This window comes from Anneissia japonica, unplaced genomic scaffold (assembly GCF_011630105.1).
Source record: "Anneissia japonica isolate Jap-2015-1 unplaced genomic scaffold, ASM1163010v1 scaffold2756_len2360902_cov194, whole genome shotgun sequence".
Taxonomy (NCBI): Eukaryota; Metazoa; Echinodermata; class Crinoidea; order Comatulida; family Comatulidae; genus Anneissia; species Anneissia japonica.
In genome coordinates, this window is record NW_022719050.1 from 2,296,618 (window position 1) to 2,319,636 (window position 23,019).

The window sequence follows — 23,019 nt, forward strand, 5'->3', positions numbered from 1 at the left end:
TGTCGCGACGCTCGAGTATTACTATTCAGCGTTTTTACTATATTTCTAGGTTTCCTATTTCTACGTTTAATCGGCCCATGTCTCAGCCACAATATTTTGAGGCCAATATTATTTAAGAACCCAGTTAAACTTATTTACTAGCCTATTTCAGCATGCTAATTATTAAATTTAGGCGACGCTTGTTGTAGACTGGCATACACGCTACCAACGCTCGTTTTTACTATGTTTCTACGTTGCAATGTTAATCTGTGTATTGTTTTATATTATTCACATCCACAAATTAAATGCCCACCTATATTATTATCATCATTCTCATTATTATTATTGTTATAATTATTTATTTATTACCATTTTTAAAGAGGGTGACCTATACAGTTTCTGCAGGAATTGATCATTAAGTACCCTCGATAAAACATAGACAATATGTGAAATATTAAATATTCAAGACATAAAAGTTAAATTGCATGTTCAAAGTGTAATCCTATTTTTTAAGTCAACAAAAAAATTTGTACTAAAACAGGCAGAATATTTAACTTTTTTATTATTTCATCATCCATGTACCTTTGTTTTTATATTAAATTTGGCATCTATATTACAATCAGAAAACTATAATTGGTACTGTACCATAATTTTATTGTAATAAACACCACAGGACATTTACTGTTCAAAATGTTTTTTATTTGGAGGGGGTAGATTTAAAAAAACAACGTCGCTCCTTGATAGCTAAATTGTCTATTTAACATCACAGCCCCTAGAAAACCCGCCCTTGGAAACTTGCCCCATAAAAAAATGTACACTTCCTAGACCATGCAGTCTTCAAAATAAAAATTGTAACCTTTGGTAATCAACTACATTTTCCACATACATAGAAATTTTTGAAACTTTATTTTAAAAAAACCTAAACCATATTCACCACTATAGACACTTTCTGACAAAAATGAAAAATTACGACTTTGTTACCCAATGAGAAGTGTTCTAATAAGATAATGGGTCGGGTCTCATATTATTTGTTATAATATATTTTTATTATTCATTATTTTCACTTGACTCGGATAAATAATTTTGTTCGAAGAACATTTATATGCAGTTGTACTTTGCAGCACTTCACTTGCAATTTGCAATTTCTAGTTCTAATGTTTTTCTTTGATAGGCTGACCAACCAGAAAAGCCCTTGCTACAAAATGGATTTGTAGAGAACGGTGTCACTGTTGTAAGTCAAGGAGTAAAAGAGTTGACATTTGAGGATGAGGAGGATGAAGCATTCTTTTCCAAGGAGCTGCCAACACATGCATGCTGGTAAGCCAAAATTTGTGCGATTTTGATATAAATTCAGCCAATGAATTTCACGTCAGCAATTGCTGTCCATATTGCCGAGCCAGAATTGCCACAGGACGGCAATTTTTTGCCGACCTAGGCCTAGATTTCTTTGCGTCAAAAACTCCTTGGAAAGTCAAAACTTTCGGCTATAGCAGAAACTAAATTTGACATACAGTACTTCATCAAACCAAGGAAATTGGTTGTTCGTAAAACAGATTTGTTTGTACAATAATTATTTTTAATAGGCATACATATACATATGATGGCAAGGGCTAAAACATCGCCCAATTGAAGCCACGTGGGCTGCATAGATCGTAATGCTTATCTAAATCTATTATTTGTCTTCATTGTGCAGTATTATTATCATATTTAAAATGTTGTTTATTATCTAAAAATAACCAAATTAAACATATTGTAGGCCTAATCCTACCGTTCGTTTAAACACAAGCATGATCTCATTGTGACTTCACTATTGTCAGTGTGGTCACTGTGGTGTACATGTTTGGAAAATCCCAGGTAGATCGTTTTGGGCATGAGCATGGACATGCATGGGCAGTTTTGAAGCAGACAGCCTGTGATGATACAATCATAGGTCTTTTAAGAAAGTGATATTTACCAAGCTAAAGCTAACGCTTAAACAACAATTGCTTTGGCAATTTTCTTATGCAAAACTTGTGTATTATACTACACTATTAAATTAATACAAATATTCTTTCACCAGCAAAATCACGATACTGTAGATGACGATGTAAAGTCGAGTGTTCGAAAAAATCGTAGATTACTACTGTATATAGGTCTTGGTATTAAAAAGTTGCCGAGACTGCCGACCTCGGCGAATTTAAGGTTGGCAAATTTTTGCCGACCTAATTCCAAATTTCGTGGGCTGTAAATTTACACGAGACAACCAGCCAGTGGTCTATATTTTTACACATGGTGTACCAAAATTCAATGATTTTCTTTTTAACTCACCATGGAAACCTTCAAAAAATAGTTAATTGAATGCCACTTACGTCAAAATGATTAACACTATTATTGAGCATGTTCATTCTGATTCCATGCATACTGTACATTAGGCCAAAATGTATTTTAAATTAAATTGGTATTAAATTACAATTAAAACTTAGTACTTGCAGTAGTTCATGTACTGAAGTATGATTTTATTTGTAAAGATCTAACAAAACATATACAGTAGTCTCTGTAATTTGTCTAATTTGTAAATTTAAGATTATTTTAAATTTAAGTACAGGTATTTGTAAATGTATTTTTAATACAATAAAATGATGCATCCCATATCAGCCTACAGTTTAGTTAATTGGGCAGTTGGTATGTTTGATTCAGCTAGTCCTTTGAGCGGAAGAAGTGTCAATAAAATTTGAACACCATCTGGACTATATTAATTTGCTGAACATGACAATTTATTCATTGCTGACAAAAGTTATGATATACAGTAACTATAAAGATCTATTGTATTTCTGAAAATGAATTTTAAAATTTGACAGAATAATCAATTAAACAAATATCAGATCACTACAGCTTTATTTGACAATGTTTATAATGCCACACAAGTAAAAGACAACCTGAATTCTGAATATAATACATACATTACAGCAAACAATCTTTTATTTATTACAATATTCTACAGTTCTCATAGTACGATTTTGCTATATTGCATTGTGTAAAACCTACTGGAAGGAAGAATATGGCCAATGATAAGATATCCACAGTGTCTGATTATTCAATATCAATACTGTACTTTATTGGATTGTAATCTACAGTACTTTTTTTTGTGCTAATCCTTTTTTTTAACAGTTTTTTGTCCTAAGAAATTTATTTATATAAAAAACTCATCATTTTTCTTGTTTTTCGATGTTTGCATAGACCATAGTATTAACTCATTTTATTGCACATGGGTTTTCTTTTTTTAATAGCTATTGTGGCTGCCGCAATGTATTCCTTATTTTTGTTGTTTCCCGATGTTTGTATAGACCATAGTATTAACTCAATTTTTATTGTACTTGGGTTTTCTTTTTTTTTAATAGCTATTGTGGTATACATGACCCTGCTTCTGTGGTTATGTGTAATAAGACCAAGAAGTGGTTCTGTAACGGAAGAGGCAACACATCTGGAAGGTGAGATAATGAACAGTAACAGAATAACCTTACAATATTAAAATTCAAGCTTGTGTGCATACTATAGTCTGATAATATTATAAAACATTGGGACTATTTTTTTTATGTAGTAAATATAATTAAAAAATAGAATTTAAATATTTTTATTTAGCTAACACTTTCCCATTACAATACACAAACATCCCATATGGCAATATGCTAGAATCCAGTAGTGTCAACCTCTTCATAGGATTTTGGCTGTATTTCCTTGCACAATTAAAATTAATTATATAAATTAATAATTTATTAATAAAAACTATTTGTTTGTTTCTATTTACTTTTGTATTTTGTTTCTTGTTTTATTTGTTTATTTTTTCTCTTATGAATTAAATAGACAAATTTGTTAATTTGTAAATATGTAATCATAATTTATTGTTAATCTGGACAACATTCATATATATAGTGGCTGGTCAAATGTCTTTTAAATATATTTTAGTCATATTGTGAACCATCTGGTACGTGCCAAATGTAAGGAAGTGACCCTGCATCGTGACAGTCCTCTGGGGGAGACTGTTCTGGAGTGTTACAACTGTGGCTGCCGCAATGTATTCCTTCTGGGCTTTATACCAGCTAAGGCAGATTCTGTTGTTGTGTTGCTCTGCCGTAATCCATGTGCAACCCAGAGTAATCTAAAGGATATGAACTGGTAAGTTTACACTCGCCTACAGTTCTACAGTTATCACGCTAAAATGTTTTGCTTATTTTATGAAATACTTCATATGAATATTCCAAGTAATGATTTACTAGAGTCAGGGCTCTAAATAGTCAGTGGTCTGAATTGTGGGACTCAACTTTCATAGACTGGGCTAGCTGAAAATATTGGGGGGAAGGGGGTGCTGTACTAGACCGATTCACTACCATAAATCATGGGCTATGCCTAGCAGGGTTCTAGTCATGATGTCAGGGTACCGGTCGGGGACCATGCCTCCACTTTTTCTTGTCTCCATTTCTTCTTGTCTCCATTTCCCTGTGGGGAATCGCTGTAGCGAGATGAACTGTCATTGTCTGGATTTATTTACCAAAACATAGGCCTAGGGGCTTAAAAGTTTAAGCCGAAGAAATCGGCTCAGTTTAGCTACAGTAGGCCCTAGGCCCAAGTAACACAACAGATGGCTAAGTTTATTTTTTGGAAATGTTTTAATCAGTGTTAGTTGCGAGAATGTTCGTTCTGCATCGGCTATATGACAAGGTAATATCTTTTTATACTTTTTAATACTAGGGAAAGCTTTCTTGGCTTGGCACAGGTGATTTACAATTACATAGCTACCGTTGTCTTTGTGCTTTAGAATTGATCCCAGAACATAGTTTCGGAAGTTGGTCCACTCGCTCTGGATGTCGGCTGTACTTCGATCAGTTAAGAAATGTTTAGTTAGTGTTGCTATACAATTATTCCCGAAGGTTTGGTCAGCAGTAGTTCTGAGTGTCAATGTATTTTCCACAGATGTGCTTGTCAAAGTAATTGACATTAGCTGGTTGTACGATGTCAATGTCAGGCAATTTCAAACGATCTAGTATTTTCTGCAGGCAGCTCACATGTAAGAAAATATCGGTCGGAAATGTTGAGTTCAGGACAGGCCAGATCACCCGCTGACCAGTGTGGTGAGAACCCTGGCCTAGAACAATAAGAATCTGTTTTGATTGGAATCTAAAGTGTAGTGTTTTCTATGTAATAGCTGTACGGTTCTTAGTTGAATATCATGTGTAAACTTATTCATGTAGCAGGCCAGCAAAGCGGGTCTAGTAAAAATATAATCTGGACTAGTCATTTCGTAGTCCAAATAGACCTGGGTCTAGCATAAATAGCATTTTTACATCCCTGTAGAATGGATCACTTAGATGAGAAATAGAAATCATGCGGAAAAAATTTCTCCCCAGGGATCCTTCCCAGTGGCAGCCATTGATCCAAGACCGCTGCTTTTTGGCCTGGCTTGTGAAGATCCCATCTGATGATGAGCAGCTACGGGCTAGGCAAGTATCTGCTCAGCAGATCAATCGTCTGGAGGAGCTGTGGAAAGACAGTCCTGAAGCTGTGCTGGAGGACCTGGAGAAGCCTGGTGTAGATGAAGAGCCAGCTGCTGTTATGCTCAGGTAAGCCATGCTGCATATTATTAATTTTTAAATTTAATTATTTATATGTTTACCCCGGTACCTTTAAATATGTTCATTCAATAATTCTCCAGCATATAACAAAATCTATAATAACTATACTTTTATATAATTAATGCTTGCGGTACACCACGTAGATAGTTCTGAAAAGAACCGTTGTTGTTGGTTGAGAATATCTTGACGTTTCGGTTGACATGCTTCAACCGTCTTCAGGAGAATAATATCTGCAGACATCTCAAACAGGGAAATACTTATATGTTTGAGTGATGAGACTTGCTGCTGATTGGTTGAAAACTAAACAAAGGCTGAGCCTACCAGTGAAAAGCTATACAAAAGCTGAAATTCACGGTCTGATTAGAAGGGCGGGGCCTGGCTAGAAAGCCAAGACAGTGGCATTGTTCTATACTTTGTCTACTTCTTGTACTCTCTCCTCTTGAAAATATATGAATTGAATTCTTTTTAGGTACGAAGATGCGTACATGTATCAGAATGTGTTTGGCCCTCTGGTGAAAATGGAAGCAGACTATGACAAGAAGCTGAAAGAAGCCCAAACCCAAGAGAACATTGTGGTTCGTTGGGACATCGGCCTCAACAAGAAACGTCAAGCATACTTCAATTTTAGTAAAATAGAGGGTAATTTCACTTTTGATCATATTGTGGCATGTCAAAACCTTTATTTTTCTATGAAAAATTAAATTAGTTTATCTAATATTGGCAATGCATCTAGAATAATCATGTAATAATAATTAAATCACTTTTATTCATATAAAAAAATATGCTAAAAAATATAAGAATTCTATATGAAATAGAAGGATACAAAAGTAATTCCCTAGGCTACATCTTTAAAATAGTGTGACAATGGAGGGGACAAATAACAATCATAAACAGAACAAACAAAAGCAATAAACGTTTAACAATGTATAGCAATATGAACAATAAACCTATTTTTAATTTAATAAATCTCGGGTCTAGTGAAAACTCATTTCTTTAAAGGAAGGTGAGTTACGCACTGATGCACAATTTTGCTCTGCTCATAAGAAAACATATACAAAATTATATTTTATTTTTTATAAATTGTATTTCTTTTGTTAGATGTGAAGCTGATGCATGGAGATGAACTTAGACTGCGTTATGTTGGAGACAAAAGGGACCAGTGGTCTGGTGTTGGCCATGTCATCTCCATTCCTGATAGTATCCTTTATATTGAGTGTTTTATTTTTTCTAAAATGTGATTAAAGAGCTGAAAACGGAATATGTAAAAGACCATTGCTTGGGGAAGGTAATTGTTTTTTCCAGTGTTCTTTATGTTCTCATCTGAGGTTGTAATAAATTGATTTTTGAAGAAAGCTAAACAGTGGAGAGGTAGTCTAGTTTTTTTTATGCCATCATTTCTTTTATATATTAATGTTACAATATATTGCACCATTCATTTTATTATGATTCCTTATCCGGAACCAGATTTCAATGAGGAAGTTGGGATAGAGTTGAAGAGCAATGCTGGTTCTCCACATGACATCACCAGTCCATATGTGGTTGACTTTGTCTGGAAGTCCACTTCCTTTGACAGGCGAGTCCTTACATTTGTTATACTATTTCTTTCTCCAGAGTGAAGAAAATGCTTCAAAATAAATGGATCACCCTCTAAATGCTAACTCTACTTTATAAATTTTTCTCACAGGATGCAAAATGCCTTGAAGATGTTGGCTATGGACGAGACAGCTGTGTCCAGTTACCTGTATCATCGCTTGCTGGGACATGAGGTCGAGGAGATGACATTCAAAGTGAATCTTCCGAAGAGGTTCTCAGCCCCTGGACTGCCAGAACTTAACCACTCCCAGGTGTATGCAGTAAAGACTGTGCTGGCTAGACCACTTAGTCTTATCCAGGTAACCTTCCTCATCAACTATTAATTAAAAGAGGAAAGATAACTGTACAATGAAAAAGTAGTGGTCTGGTACTGGGTTTAGTAATAATACTTTATTTGTCCCCATTCAAATTAGAAATTGGACTTGGGCAGGGACCCCTGGGGACCCGCAGCAACCACAGTGCAGCACCACTCAACTTTACTGTACAACATATAACGGATACATACAACGTTTTCGATGCGCGTCTTAGTACGCGCCTCTATTCTTTACCACTGATTTGATATTCTTTTCTCGTTTCGTTAGCCATACGAACCGAATTCGGCTTCGGTGTGAATGCAGCTTTACTCTCAATATGAGGGTTTTTTCATTATTAGAATTCAGTGCTGACCGGGATTGAACCGGAGTATGCAGTACAAGAAGCAGGAAAAATACCTTGCGTTCAACCACTCTGCTCTTCCGTACTTAATGAATTACACTCTCGTTTTTCTCCTGGAAATAGGAAATAATTCTCTGATGTATTACTTCTTACAGGGACCGCCTGGAACTGGCAAGACTGTGACTACGGCTACCATAGTCTACCACTTGGCTCGTCAAGCTCAAGGGTAGGAAACATTTTTTATTAATTTGTTGGTTTATTCATATGATCATTTTATTCAATCATTCTGTCAATTATGCATCCATCCATCAGTCCATTTTATTGTCTATACTTTCACCCAAGCATGTATATCGGCATTTCATTCTAACGAAAGGTATAGATTGAGTGACATACATCATCATTATGCAGATCAGGAGTGGGTTCACTGGGACATGTTCCTTATTTTTCCTTATAAACATTGTAAATGAAACATCACTATTAATTTGTCTCCCTTCTCAACATTGCAGTGCTAGAATTATTTTAGAACATTTTTTATTTCAATCATCATTTTTATTCTTACTGATCCGTAGTCAAGTGTTGGTGTGTGCACCAAGTAACATTGCTGTGGACCAACTTACAGAGAAGATTCACAAGACGGGGTTGAAGGTCGTGCGTCTTTGTGCCAAGAGTAGGGAAGCAATTGACTCTCCTGTTGCTTTCCTGGCGTTACATAATCAGGTAAATTCAATTTTTAATGTAAATGAAGTAGAATGTATGGGATGGCAGTTAGGAGGTTAATATGCTTCCAAGTTTCACAATTTGTGGAATTAAATACTCGGCTATGTATAAGAATTGTAGCCAGCATTCCAGTTTGTAGAATGTGTGTGTTTTTATTTAATTGAAATGAACTTAAAATATCAGTTTAGACGTTTAACTTGGAAACTGCAAATTTAGCACGTTCAGTAGTATATTGTTGTATTTAACACATTTTGGCATGTTGTGTTTTTGTAGATTCGCAAAATGGCAGCTATACCAGAACTTGCTAAACTCCAGTTGCTGAAAGATGAGACAGGGGAGCTGTCAAGTCAGGATGAGAAGCGTTATAGGACACTCAAACGCAACTGTGAGAGGGAACTTCTCCAGGTATGTGAAAAAGCAGTTATTGTCTACCATGAAAAATCTACTTTCTTGAATCAACATAGGTTGGCATACCAATCATATTAGATGCATTGGTTCAAGTCGCATCTTCTATGGCTGTGAGACAAACACTGAGAAGGGAACATGATGAACGCCAGCCAAATCTACATTCATATTAGACCATGTTGTTACCAAAAATAGTTGTTATTTAATTGAAAGTGGTCCCTTAATAGAGTGTATGGTCAAATGTAAGAAGATACTGTCAGTAAGTACGTGTCTACAGTGTTGATGTCTTACATATAGGTGGTCTTTTTAATGAGTGTTTAAGCTCCGTCCACACTATCTAATTTTCTTTGACAAAAAACTGTTGTATGCCCATATATAGTCATGCTGTGCCTATATATGGTCAAGGTAATTCAACAGAAGGACGCACATCTCCGCTCTCGAACATAGCGTGTGCGTACAGTCCTTTGATCTTTACTGTGGCATCGACAATCCGATACTAGTTGCGAGTACAGCTGTCAATTATTAGTCTATGCGTGCCATTCGTTTTATGGTGTTAGTTTTTATTTTATTAATTTTGGGTACTTCGCAATGTCTGTTACATCTGATTTTTTTTACCACGAGCTTGTTAAATGCTTCTATAAACTGCAATTTGATTTTTGAAAATTGACCAAGAAAATAAAAATTTATAGCAATTTAAAATTCACGAATTTTATAAAATTTCATGTTCTTATGTAACATTAATCTGTCATTTTGACAATGTTGGCATAAGGTGCCGAAAACGAACATTTGAGTATATACAGAACATTTAATAATTTTTTCTGCGAAGTGAGTCTCATGAACGACAATACACCACAATTTTGGTAAAATTAATGTTGAAATGAAGAATATAATTTCAGTCTAATGTTAGTGCAAAATATCATTAGGCTTTTGTAATCACCGCACGACGCGCGATTATCATGGCAACTAACACGCGCGTGGGTAATTCGTCACGTACTGCGACGGTTTATGGTCTGGTTGCTATGGTTTTTGTGACGTTCAGCGTGTAGGGACGCATGTGCGCCTAGAATGTCGATGCCAGAGTTATAACCTTTGATGTCCCGAGATGTGCGTCCTTCTGTTAAATTGCCTTGATATGGTCATGATGTGCCTATATATGGTCATGATGTGATGTCATCATGACCATATTTAGGCATGTTACATGTTTGTGAAGTAAAATTTGATAATCTGTACAGGGCTTTAGATTGCACTAACATCCCTTATAAATAAACCTGTGTGAATGCAGCTTTAAACATTTAATATACCATGGTTTATGTATATGAATAACAATGTTTTTCCCCCATTTTATTTCATTAGAATGCTGATGTGATCTGCTGTACGGCTGTTGGTGCCGGTGATCCTCGTCTAGGACGGATGCGATTCAGGACTGTGTTGATTGACGAGAGCACCCAGGCTACTGAGCCCGAGTGCATTATTCCAGCTGTTTTAGGCTGTAGACAGGTGAGCCTAGGGCCAAAAAGTCTTTTCCAAGTAAGCTTTCATGACATGTTGATTCAATCCCAGTGAATATCAGTAATGATGATTGAGTCCCAATAGTAATAAATAATTAAATATTGTTTATCAAATATTTAGTAAATCATTAATAATAAAAATAATCATTAGTATATCTGTTTCTCTTCTATTTCTACAGCTTATTCTTGTGGGCGATCACTGCCAGCTTGGCCCAGTCGTGATGTGCAAGAAAGCTTCAAATGCTGGCCTCTCCCAATCTCTCTTTGAACGCCTGGTAGTTTTGGGAATTCGACCAATCAGATTGCAAGTTCAGTACCGTATGCACCCAGAACTCAGCAAGTTCCCTTCCAATATCTTCTATGAGGGTTCTCTGCAGAATGGAGTTACAGCAAGTAGGTATTATATTAACTCAACTTGAATTAACAGGTTGCATAGGCATTTTGCAATGATCCAGAAAATCATGTTGTAAAGTACAAAAAAAACTGATAAAGAGATAAGCTATGATGTTTAGTTTTGACTTTTGTAAACACCTTACATATCTTATTGTAGGTGAGAGAGTGACTAGAGGTATTGAATTCCCATGGCCTCAGCCTGACAAGCCAATGTTTTTTCAAGCCACCACTGGCCAGGAGGAAATTTCCAGCTCTGGAACTTCATACTTGAACAGGTACTTATTTACTGCATACTTGCATACTTTTTGTTTTTATTAATAATAAGAATACCAAATGTCTTAATATTTTAACCATCTTTTTCATAAATTCTATGTTTAGATATATGAATAGTAAATGTGAGTTTAATGAATATTATTTCATAAAACATTCATGAATATATTTATTTCTGAAGGACTGAAGCTTCAAATGTAGAAAAGATCACAACCAGATTCCTCCGTGCTGGTGTAAAGCCAGAGCAGATTGGTATTGTTACACCGTATGAGGGTCAGCGGGCCTACGTCACCACGTTCATGCAATACAGTGGCCCACTGAACAGCAAGCTGTACCAAGAGATTGAGGTGGCAAGCGTGGATGCTTTCCAAGGCCGAGAGAAGGATTTTATCATCCTGTCTTGCGTACGTTCCAACGAACACCAAGGCATCGGGTTCTTGAATGACCCTAGACGTTTGAATGTGGCGTTGACACGTGGAAAGTAAGTGTATGGTCCGTCTATGAGCAGAAATAGAGAGCTTTTGATTTGACACGATTTGACGTAGAACATAATGACATCACTAAAAAGTCATCTACGTATACGAGAATAATGCCAGGCTCTTGTCGCATGGATTTTAGGACGCAATTTGACCAAATCCGTGTTGTGCAGATAACACAGGACACTCACGTTTGAGTGAATCCGTTCTAGTGTTTCGTCATCATAAGTAATCAAAAGCTCCCTAATATAAAGATATGTAATAAACTATTATAAAGCATACATTTTATTTTATTTCATTCCTTTGAATTAATGTATACAGTATATGAAAAATATTTGAAAAAAATTGTCTGGTAGGTATGGAGTGATCATCGTTGGTAACCCTAAGGTGTTGTCTCGTCATCCTCTGTGGAACCATTTGCTGAACCACTACAAGGACCAGAAGGTTCTGGTTGAAGGTCCGCTTAACAACCTTAAGGAGAGCCACATGCAGTTCAGCAAGCCTAGAAAGCTGGTGAATCCTGCCAATCCAGTAAGCTTTGCTCTGTTCTTGTTAATATTAAAGTGAGGAATATGTTGGTAATGGTTTCTGGACCATGGTTGCTGCTGGTGACAGCCCTGTCCAAACTGTCAAATTCTATTTTGACAAAAATCTATTGTATGCCCATATATAGTCATGTTGTGTTTATATATGGTCATTATGTGATTTCATCATGACAATATTTAAGTATCTCACATTTTTTTGTCAAACAAAATCTGATAATCAGGACAGGGCTTTACAGACCATACCATTCCCATTAATTGACATTCAATGTGTTTTTTTTTTTAATACTCATTCTTAGGGTGGCCGATTTATGAGTACAGCCATGTTTGATGCCAGAGAGGCTCTAATCCCTGGCAGTATTTATGATCGTTCTGGAGGGCTAAATGGTAAGTCTAATCAGAGCTTATTAATGTTTCACGTAATTTTTGTTTGCACCTCTATGTTTAAGTAATTACTTTTAAAAAACTGTAATGATTTGATTTGTCAGTTTTCATAATGAAGTAAATTTTGTTTTTTATAGAATGTTCTATATAAGATATATATAGTATATATATATATACAAATAGTATTGTCATATCTTAAAGCCAGTTGATCTCATGAAAACATATAGTATATTATTTAAATCTTATCTAGCTAGAGAATTGATACACTATAAATTGCAACATGGAAACAAATTAGATAAAAATTAAGGAATTGAAAATGCTGTTATTAGGCATGCAGTATGGACTTATTTTCTTTGTTTGGTTTTTTTTAAAATTTGCACTGTATTATTCAATGTAGTTATGGTACACATAAATAAGATAAAAAAAATGCTGCATTTTATTAATTAATTGATAAATTTGATTTGACTCCAGGCCCAAGAATGCATAACAACTTCCATGATCGTATGGGATTTATCGGTACGGAGACCGCCAAGGCTGCTAATATGAATCTACCAATACCAGTTGGGATGTTCATGCACCATCCTCCTGCGCACTATTACAATAATCCTCCCCCTGCTCACGGCCTAACAAGGGGAAAGAATGGGCAACCCCGACGCAAGGCCAGGAACCAGCAGAACCAGGCCAGTCAGGGAAATTCTCAGACAGGGCAGAGTGGGGCTTCGCAGTTCAGCTTTTCTATCCAAAGCCAAGCAAGTCAGGTAAGTTACGAGCTATTACATGTAAAAAATGTTACATGTGCATTTACATTTTAAAATATTATAATAATAGTAATGGTGGTAACAAGTGGGAGTTAAATATGTGAAAATTTCGCCTGCAAACACCATTACTGTATTTCTGAGTCAAGGTTTTTGGGAAATGATTAAGATTATGGTTTTGTATTGGCTATCTGTAAAAACATACTTAATTCACATAGTAGCAATTAATGAATCTGTATTAAATGAAAATTAATGTTTACATGTTATTGATGTTAAGTTTCTATCCCAAACAATAATTTAGAGCAATTATCATTTTTTGATACTTAACTTGCGTATTATCTTACAGGACCACTCTCAGACCTTCTCGCAAGGTCCTCTGACCCAAGGTAATATGTCAATGAGTCAGCCTTTGAGCCAGCCTGGCCTGTCGCAGCCAGGATTCTCGCAACCTGGCCTGTCGCAGCCAGGCCTCTCTCAACCAGAGTTATCTCAGGTAAAGGAAGCTGATTTACAATTTATTATAAAAGTAGTTTTCAATATTCTGTTGCTCTATTGACCATTATCAATATTATGATCGTTATGTCTAAAAGGTGCTCTTGCTGTTAATTTAAGTGATTTAGTGGAGTGGTTGAATGTGGAGAATTTCCTAAACAGGTGGAGGAAGATCACTCTTTCTGAAAATGTTTTTTATACAATTGTGTCTGCTAAATATATTGCTTTTGTTAAACGAGTTGTTAAAATGAGTTTGTGTTTTACGATGTTGTGATTTTTTGTTTGTTCAGGATAGTTATCTGGGAGAGGAGTTCAAGTCCCAGATAGATGCGGCACTCTCTCAGGACTCCACATATCAAGGGGACCGCAATTATGGACCAGGCATCACCAACTATTCACCATTCTAGCGATGCTGGTCTTGCCAGGCAGGCTACTAATGCCCAAATGCCGGCTGAATGACTCAACTAAGGAACCCGAAACACAGACGATGAAGCAGAAGAAGAAGATTGTCAACCAACGATGACATAGATGATGACAACAAAGAGAAGAAGAAGTGTTATGTACTTGCACGTAATTGTGTTGCTTAAAAAAAAGAACAAAGCAAAGCGAGTGCAATGCTTAAGAAAACACTTGGTTATAAGTATAACAGAGTTAAAACCAGATGTCTAAACGAGAGACTACTCTCTGAAGACGGATTAAAAAAAACCTCGAAAAGGGATGTAGCTTTTAATAACATACAGTCTTGAAAGACTCGTATAACTACCATAATTATTAATTATAAAGACATGATGATCCTTAAAAGGGTGAAATAAGAATCGTAGGCTGTTTTGCACCACTACTTGAATCAAGTTGGTTCATAAGAAGTTGACTCTTGTGTCTGTTCTCAATCTTGATGTCATAACCCCTGATGATATAAGAGAGAACTATTTTCTCTGTCCATCTATATCAAGGAAGGATGTACTGAATGTATGTTCATTTTTCTTATGATTCCTTATGGAATCATAACTTAATATCCTTGTTATCCCCAAGTATTCAGAATAAAGATCGAAAGGCAAGAAGCCATATGTAGTAAAATCTGAGATTCGGGATACATTTGTACCAGCTCTCTTTGCACACTTCATTGCCAACTTATGATGTAGCCAGTAGCTGGGCAAATTTATTCCGATGACAACTGAAAAACTCTTTATTGTAACCCTGTTTTATTAGTATCCTCTTATATTACAGTTTTATTGTTAGTTTTGTTCCATATATTGATTGTATTAACAACATTGATTAGGTTTTAAGACCATTATTAGTTTTGCCACAAATTAGATGAAATTTAACTTTCTATTAAAAATCCAGTGACTGATTGGTGGTGCTTTACAATTGTCACAAATGCCAATCCTTACATTTTAAACAAAAATCAGTTTTATTAAACTTTATTTCCAAAGAAGGGGGTAGCTCTTCCATCTTTGTTAATTAGAAATGAATGAAGTATATCACAAATAAGCTTGATGGCTTTAATTTTGCTGTCCAATTAAATGTGTATTGATGGATGTTACATTGCCTGTCATCGATTAGTGCTATTGTTGTACTGCACTATGTATGCTCTGCATTCATGGCTTAAGCAAGATAATAGCGATTGACATTAATGTAGTCTCACAGTAAATTACCACACAGTAACTTGGAACTGTCAGTCATTAATGATACCAATATAATTAATAATTATAACTATTATAATATTAATTACAGTAAATGGTAATACAGTATACATTGTTTCTTCAATTTATAAGTCTTTCAAAGATTCTTAATAATACAACACAATGAAATTAAAAAACACCTATTTATTTTGGTGATATTGTTGACCTATAAATACAGAGAAGAAAGCTTAGTAGGAGCAAACGTCTGGTAAAGTTGATACACTAACGAAGCTAGTACAGCTCTCAAGAATCCTGTATCTTACAAGCACATTGTGGTAAAATCTGAAGTTGTATGCCGTTGTTGTCAGTTGCGTTGTAAAGCAGTTTTTGTTTGAATATTGTGCGATAATCAGTCTTTGCATGTTTGTTTTGTACTCCTGTCACCATCCCAAATTCAGCATCAGTTAAATCAACTCACAGTGTTAGTTCTGATTGGTATGCATGAGTCTGTTGTATGCCCCTTAGATTTGGCTTAAATTAAATGTTACTTTCTTTCAATATATATATATATATTATTCCCATACCAGTACCAGAAAATATAATTACATAATTATACAGCTGTAGATCTGTTATGCAAAACAGATTCAATTGAAAAAAACTTTTGATTACTTAAAAATCCTTATTGAGTATTGCATTTTCAAATATGTATTTCTTATACTGTAAAGTTATCGGCCTAAATGTTTAATGATGTTTAGAGGATGTTTAAGAAGGTTGTTAAAATGTTTGTCTAATGCAATCATTTTATTTTTGATTATATTAAAGTACTGTTGTCTGGTCAATTAATTTGAGATTATTAAAATAAAACAGCTCTTAATTAGCACTATAAAGTTGTTATGAAGTTAAAACCAAACTTTCTCTTAATTGTTAATTTTTATATAATTTTGTGAAGGGCAGAACCAGGAAGGATTAATTTAAGCAGCATTTTAATAATACATCCGAAATGTGTCAGGTTACATTTACTGTCAAATTGACTTATTATTTACTGCCTCAAATTTGCTTTGCTTTGGCAAATAAAGAACATTTTAGCAGGTAGATCATTGTATGCTATTGTATATATTTATTAGTATTCATTCAACAGTAATGTATTTTAAAACATACCCTTTCCAAGCAAGTGGACTTCAAGAACACATCTTCTCTGTTTACAGTTGTGAAATGGAAGCACAAAGGTCAAGTGGGAACTTAAGCTCAATGATTAGTTGAAACTTCATAATTCAAAACAAATTGTTTTGTACAGTATTATAATATTGTACTGTCAAAGAAAGATTCTTTAGAAACCGTTTTTTTTTTTTATACTCAGTCCCAACCTTGGTGCATGCTGAGGTGGGTGTTGAGATTCCTGGTACCCCCCTCCCCCTACGTTTTCACAATTTCGCCAAAAAATTGTATTTACTTAAAATTTAAAAAAAGTAAAAAAAAATGTTTTCAAACAGTGCATATCAGGCCACTATGTAGGCTAATATTTAAGCCAGTTTCGGCATTTACAGCTACTACATCCTATTTTTCGCGCCTGATCCCCTGTCATGGTAGGGCTGAGGTGGGTTTGGGTACTGGCCTCTCACTATTTACACAAAAACTGATTTGATCTACAGTAATTAAAAAATGAACGACATATTCTCAATTTAAAACAATTTAGAATAAAGGATTGTGTGCAGGGAGAGGTATAGTTAGGCCTATATATAATGTATATAGGCCTATATATAACATATATTTATTGTTACAGTTTATTATGATAATTATATTTGTGGATTCAGATGAAATTATTTCAAGAATATAGATAAATACAATAAATGATAGAAACAAATGATAGAAAATTACTCGCGTCGTACTTAACTGTCAATGGCTATACAGAGATCGTGTTCGTCGTACATTGAGGGCGCTGTTTACCTCAATGTGTTTTTTCGTGTCAAAGGTCTCTTTCTATGGTTGCGTTGAAAACCCAAAACAGCGACCATGAAGGTAGGAATATTTCGATATAAAATCACCATCTGGGCTTAAACATGTTAGAAATGATGAAGAAATATGTTCTAATAATAATATTTCTATCTTTTAACACTAGTAATACTTTAAAATGTTTATCGTATCAGTGAGGATGTTACGGATTATACCAACATGTACTGTAGGGCCTGTGTTTTAGAAGTCCTAGGGCTTAATAGTCTGAAGCTGGAGTTTATAGGCCTAGGCTAGGACCTATGCCTCATCATGACATGAGCAACCACTGACCAGTTGGCCTATTAAGTGGGATAATGAATGAAAAACCCGCCTAGGCTAGAGTACCTAGCAAACACATGGAATTTGATTTTTTGAATGACTAATAATAATATATATAGGCCTAGGCCTAAATATATATCCTAATAGTAATATACTGATAATTGTTTATAATATTATTAGTATAGGCTAGCCTAGCCTAGTATAATAATAATAAATATGCGTAATAAAAAAGATACTGGTGGGAAAGGCAAACAACATGTTTTATTATGTCAATTCTCCACCAAGGAAATCCTAGACCAAGCATAACATACTGTATAAGTACTAAGAAACAAGCGTAATTTTAAGTTTGACAAACTTAAATTCTCACTGGTGACTGATCAGTGATATGACCCTATTTATTTGCAAAGTAAGGGTAGTGTAGGCCTTGATTTTAATAAGACAAACAAAACACATAATTTTCTGGATGTAAAGTACATCACCGCCGAACTGGTTCGAGGCATTCCTACTGGTAGACTAGCTTCGGTGTAGAAAATTTCCAGACTGTAGCTGTTATGGAACATCCATATGATAATAATAATACTTGTCTGTATTGTTATTGTAGAGACATAGCATAAGCTTTAGATTCACCGTTAATAGACTAAACTGTTATTTTTAATTTCAGCTGAATATCAGCTACCCAGCCACTGGCTGTCAGAAGCTTATTGAAGTGGATGATATCAACAAATTGAGGCCATTTTTCGACAAGCGTATGGCACATGAAATGTCATGTGAACATCTTGGTGATGAGTGGAAGGTGAGCATCAATCAGTTTTAAAGTTTGTGCTCAACCAGAAATATTAATGTTTTAGTTATCGAAAAAGCAGACGGCCTAGGGTAAATCCTTGGTATTGGACCGTCCCTATAAAACAAAGTAACTTTCAGACTTACTGGACAGTAGCATTACAGGAATATCATTATATAGATGCATATATATATATATATGTAACTCGTACCGTCCAACTACAAATTAATAACATTACATTCTATCCTGCTGCCTGTAATCATCCTTACAGTATTTTTTATACTAGTTTTCTGCACCTTTTCTGAATTTTATAGGGATATGTGGTAAGAATTGGTGGAGGAAATGACAAGCAGGGTTTCCCAATGAAGCAAGGTGTGTTGAGTGCTGGCAGAGTACGTCTTCTGCTCAAGAAAGGCCAGTCCTGCTACCGCCCTCGCAGGAAGGGAGAAAGGAAACGCAAGTCTGTCCGTGGATGCATTGTGGATTCCAACCTTTCTGTACTGAATTTGGTTATCATCAAAAAAGGTAAATATAAATCCTTACAATTGGTCTTTGAAACCATTAGCCAATTTATGATTCAACTTACAAAGTATGTTCATTGTGTGTTCTAGAGAGCAAAATTCTGCCCAAAAATCAGGAATTACCAAACATATAATGTTGCCATCCCAAAATTTTCCAGGATGGCATTTTTTTAGTTTCAATATTGTATAGTGTCTTGACCCAAGCCAAGTCAAAGTTTGACAAGCTGTTTAATACCAAGCTCCCGAGGAAAGGACACAGAAAGCAAAATTGGCAAAAAACTTGGGAGTGGTTAATGATTGATAATCAGATTCTTGTATTTAAATTAAGTTTATTAAAAAATCTGTATCTCATGACCGCTTCGAAGTTTTTCGTCAAATATGCTTTTTGGGTCTTAGAAAAATCAGTTGTACAACAACATATCAAAATTGTGTCCCTTCATCCAGAGCCTGGCTTTAAAAACTCTAGACTTGTTGTACAATAGTTTTATGATAGTTGATAATTATTACTGTAGGTAAATTTTATAAAACATATGAATGGCTAGCAAGGCTGAAATCAGTAGCATTAATTGTACATTGATATTTTTTTTTTAACATATATCTATAAAAAAAAAACAACTAAATTATACCTAGGCTTGTGTTGTGAAAAAAAGCATACAGCTGTCAGCCAAACACTCAGCCTACGATCATTAATTTCGTAGGCTGTTCAATGTTCATGTCATCTCATATTTTTATATTTTTAATTGTGTAGGAGAAGGCGAGATCCCAGACCTTACTGATAAAACAATTCCTAGGCGACTTGGACCTAAAAGGGCTGGAAAAATCAGAAAGCTTTTCAACTTGTCCCGTGAGGATGATGTGCGCCAGTACGTAGTAAGGCGCCCTCTTCCACAGAAGGAAGGTAACCATCTTTAAAGACCTTTGTATTTTAAGTCTTCAATTTTCAGTACATAATAAGTAAATAAACGTCAGTCAGCAAATACATTTTTTAACCTAATTGAAAATAGACTATCCATTACCAATTACATAATCCACATTTGCATTAATTTCTTGATTGTTATTAGTTTTTATGTATTTCTACAGTTTAGCATTTAAATGACTGGTTTATTTCTTGTTCATAATGAAATCCTTTTTTTATTCTACAGGAAGCAAGAGAAAATGCTTCAAATCGCCGAAGATCCAGAGACTCATTACTCCACAGCGTCTCCAGCGTAAAAGACATGAGATCGCAATGAAGAAGCAACGTGTGAAGAAGAACCGTGACGCTGCTGCTGAGTACGCCAAGCTGCTTGCTCAACGACAAAAGGAGAAGAGAGATGCTGTGATGAAGCGAAAGCGTTCAGCATCGGCCAGGGAATCTCACCGTCAGTCACAATCCGACAAGTAAATACAGTCTGGTAATGAGTGCAACATGTAATAATCAAAGTGGATAGGTGATATTAAAAATGCTTGAGGAACTGAACTAGTTGTACATGTCTTTTTTTAAAAGTAAATCCAATTGTTTTTTCCTAACAAGGTGGTTATAAATATAAAGTATTAAGGTTGCTCCTAGATTCACAATCAACTTTCATACATCACAGTCGTATATAAACAAGAAATATTTCCTATAAAAAAAACGCCCTGACTTACACAATTGGTTTGTATAGTCGTATATAAAAATGTATCTGCCTCAAATATAATATTCACCTGACGACGATGCCGCCAGCATGGACTGCTATAAATTGCTTGTATTTTGGGCAATAAAGCAACCTGTTCTAGATTAGGTCTGCTCTTACCCCTGCCCATATACCTATAAAATGGTATCTTTATTTAGCTAACAAACTTACTCCCTCAATTATAATGTTTATTGTCCCTATATTCAACCGCCAACCTTTGAGCCAACTCTGGCCTGCCAGAGATTTCAATGAGGCCCACAACATTGCTCAAAAATAAATAATTTTTCCAGCCGATTTTTAGGTTGTTTTATTAATTTTTAGAGGATATATAAAAACTTGCTAACTGGAAGAAAACTTTCACCGAGTCGGAACTCAACAGGAAAACTTTGGAATTTAAACTGTACTGTAATAGAAACATGATAGCCGAACACTTTTGGAGTTAAATTGAGAACACTACTTCTGGAGTAGTAAAACTAGAGTGCCTTTTTCTTAGTGTAGCTAACTGTATCTAGTGTTGACAGTGGCGCCGAGAGGTCGGGGTAACCGGGGCAAGTGGCCCGGGATAACTAGGTAAAAAATAAAACGAATGAATAAAAAGTATTAAACGTATAATTCATCTGGCAGTATCATTCATGTGTTTTTTAACAAAAGTTGAGAAATAAGAAAATTCCACTCAAATGTAAGTCTAAGAGTGCCATTTCCATCCGTCCAGAGGTGTCATAATCATAAATTTCTTGCCTCAGCCCATACCGTGGTGTGGCTGAGGTAGATAGACCATCCATCTGTCAAGTTCTTCTCTGGGTCTCTATTTCAAATCCCATAGATCCGCAACTGTAAACTTTGATACCTATGTTTTGAATCTTTACAGCAATTTTGAATAAAAGGAAGGATAGCTTTTACTTTCCATGTTTCTATACTTTTTTTTGACCTAGTGAGATTAGGCACTCTATAATCGATTAAATTAGTCCTCTAATCCGATAAAAGGCCGTAGGTCCCCCCCTCCCCCCGACTCCCAACCAATAGGTCTGGACAACAAATATGTGGCGTATCGGGAGTTTTAAAATGGGGGATCTAATGGGATCGCGTAGGTGAAGTGGTGGCTGGATGATTAGATGAAGGGGGGGGGGGGGGAGGAGACTAGCTCGCAAAATAAAGTGATTTTTAACTACCGGTACTTGAGAATTATATTTTGCTGAGAGACATGGAGATAAAGGGTTTATTGTTGTTTTTGAGGGGGAGTTCATTCGAGGGAAGCTTTTATTTTTTTAGGTGTAATATGGATACGTGTACAGTATACGCAAATAAACTCCCGTCAATTTCGTTGAAATGCGGAACTACAGCACATTAATTGCCCCCAAAATGTGTTATATGCGTGGTCATACAGATCTTAACCAGGTTAAAAAAAATGTAATTCTACTGGAGTATGTACAGTACTGTAGTAGGAAATGAATATAATTTGTTGAGAATGATGCTGCTTCCGTCAGTTTTGTTTAGTCATTTGGGTGTAGGCAGGGGGGGGGGGGGTTGTTTATTCGACAAACCAAGGCTACATATAATAGGCCCGAAGACTTGTAGGCCTATAACACGGAATGGGTGGGGCTGTCATTGAAAACATGTCAAGTACACAACTATGTCGTATATCTCAACATAATATTAGAACTAGCCACCAGCTTAGAAAGGTTGATTGGGTGGGGTTTATTGGATATGGCATTGTCTTGGAAATCCAAATAAATTGTGAGAGGCTTAGTGCAGAAGATGAGATAGTAGTCCTTCTCTTCCTCCACACCCCCACACATTTTTTTTAATTGACAATAATAAGATGTAAAAGGAACAATGCAAATCGAAATCATCGATTTGACACTCATTTCCCATTGAACTCGCTACTTTAATGGTCGAAATTTATAGCCAGAAAGGTTCAATTGATAGATATGATACTGCATAACTTCCTCATTTTAACAAACAAAAGGCCTATCACACAGTGGCGTATGTAGGGGTGCGGGGGAGGGGCGCACAAAAAGTTCACATCACAAATGTCCGAAGCCAAAATTTAGCGAGCTATCGCCTCCACACTTAAATGTCTGCCCCTTCACCTTCTTCTCCCTCCCCAAGAACCTCAGATATGCCACTGCTATCATAGTTTATGTTGAAAAGTGTCATTTTATAAACCAAGGCTACATATAATAGGCCTGAAGACTTGTAGGCCTATAACACGGAATGGGTGGGGCTGTCATTGAAAACATGTCTAGTACAACCATGTCGTATATCTCAACATAATATTAGTCACTAATAACTAGCCACCAGCTTAGAAAGGTTGATTGGGTGGGGTTTATTGGATATGGCATTGTCTTGGAAATCCAAATAAATTGTGAGATGAGATAGTAGTCCTTCTCTTCCTCCACACCCC

At 35.6% G+C, this 23,019-nt stretch overlaps 2 protein-coding genes across 2 annotated transcripts in view; both read left to right on the forward strand.

The window, feature by feature from the left end:
* Window positions 1–16,485, forward strand: part of LOC117110788 (regulator of nonsense transcripts 1-like) — a 21,893-nt gene extending 5,408 nt beyond the window's left edge. The window contains exons 2-21 of the mRNA XM_033253604.1: window positions 1,151–1,296; window positions 3,357–3,446; window positions 3,922–4,131; window positions 5,361–5,573; window positions 6,055–6,224; window positions 6,684–6,782; window positions 7,050–7,158; window positions 7,270–7,477; window positions 7,988–8,058; window positions 8,402–8,549; window positions 8,823–8,954; window positions 10,308–10,451; window positions 10,642–10,855; window positions 11,013–11,130; window positions 11,307–11,606; window positions 11,958–12,132; window positions 12,443–12,530; window positions 12,999–13,285; window positions 13,629–13,775; window positions 14,065–16,485. Coding sequence (XP_033109495.1) covers window positions 1,151–1,296; window positions 3,357–3,446; window positions 3,922–4,131; window positions 5,361–5,573; window positions 6,055–6,224; window positions 6,684–6,782; window positions 7,050–7,158; window positions 7,270–7,477; window positions 7,988–8,058; window positions 8,402–8,549; window positions 8,823–8,954; window positions 10,308–10,451; window positions 10,642–10,855; window positions 11,013–11,130; window positions 11,307–11,606; window positions 11,958–12,132; window positions 12,443–12,530; window positions 12,999–13,285; window positions 13,629–13,775; window positions 14,065–14,181 — 3,186 coding nt within the window. The 3' untranslated portion in view covers window positions 14,182–16,485. The remainder of the gene's footprint in view (window positions 1–1,150; window positions 1,297–3,356; window positions 3,447–3,921; window positions 4,132–5,360; window positions 5,574–6,054; window positions 6,225–6,683; window positions 6,783–7,049; window positions 7,159–7,269; window positions 7,478–7,987; window positions 8,059–8,401; window positions 8,550–8,822; window positions 8,955–10,307; window positions 10,452–10,641; window positions 10,856–11,012; window positions 11,131–11,306; window positions 11,607–11,957; window positions 12,133–12,442; window positions 12,531–12,998; window positions 13,286–13,628; window positions 13,776–14,064) is intronic.
* Window positions 16,486–17,331: 846 nt separating this feature from the next.
* LOC117110795 (40S ribosomal protein S6-like) lies at window positions 17,332–20,422 on the forward strand. The gene is made up of 5 exons (XM_033253615.1): window positions 17,332–17,409; window positions 18,323–18,454; window positions 18,757–18,967; window positions 19,712–19,861; window positions 20,106–20,422. The coding sequence occupies exons 1-5, from the start codon at window positions 17,404–17,406 to the stop codon at window positions 20,345–20,347; spliced, it is 741 nt and encodes a 246-aa protein (XP_033109506.1). The 5' UTR covers window positions 17,332–17,403; the 3' UTR covers window positions 20,348–20,422.
* The last annotated feature ends 2,597 nt before the right edge of the window (window positions 20,423–23,019 follow it).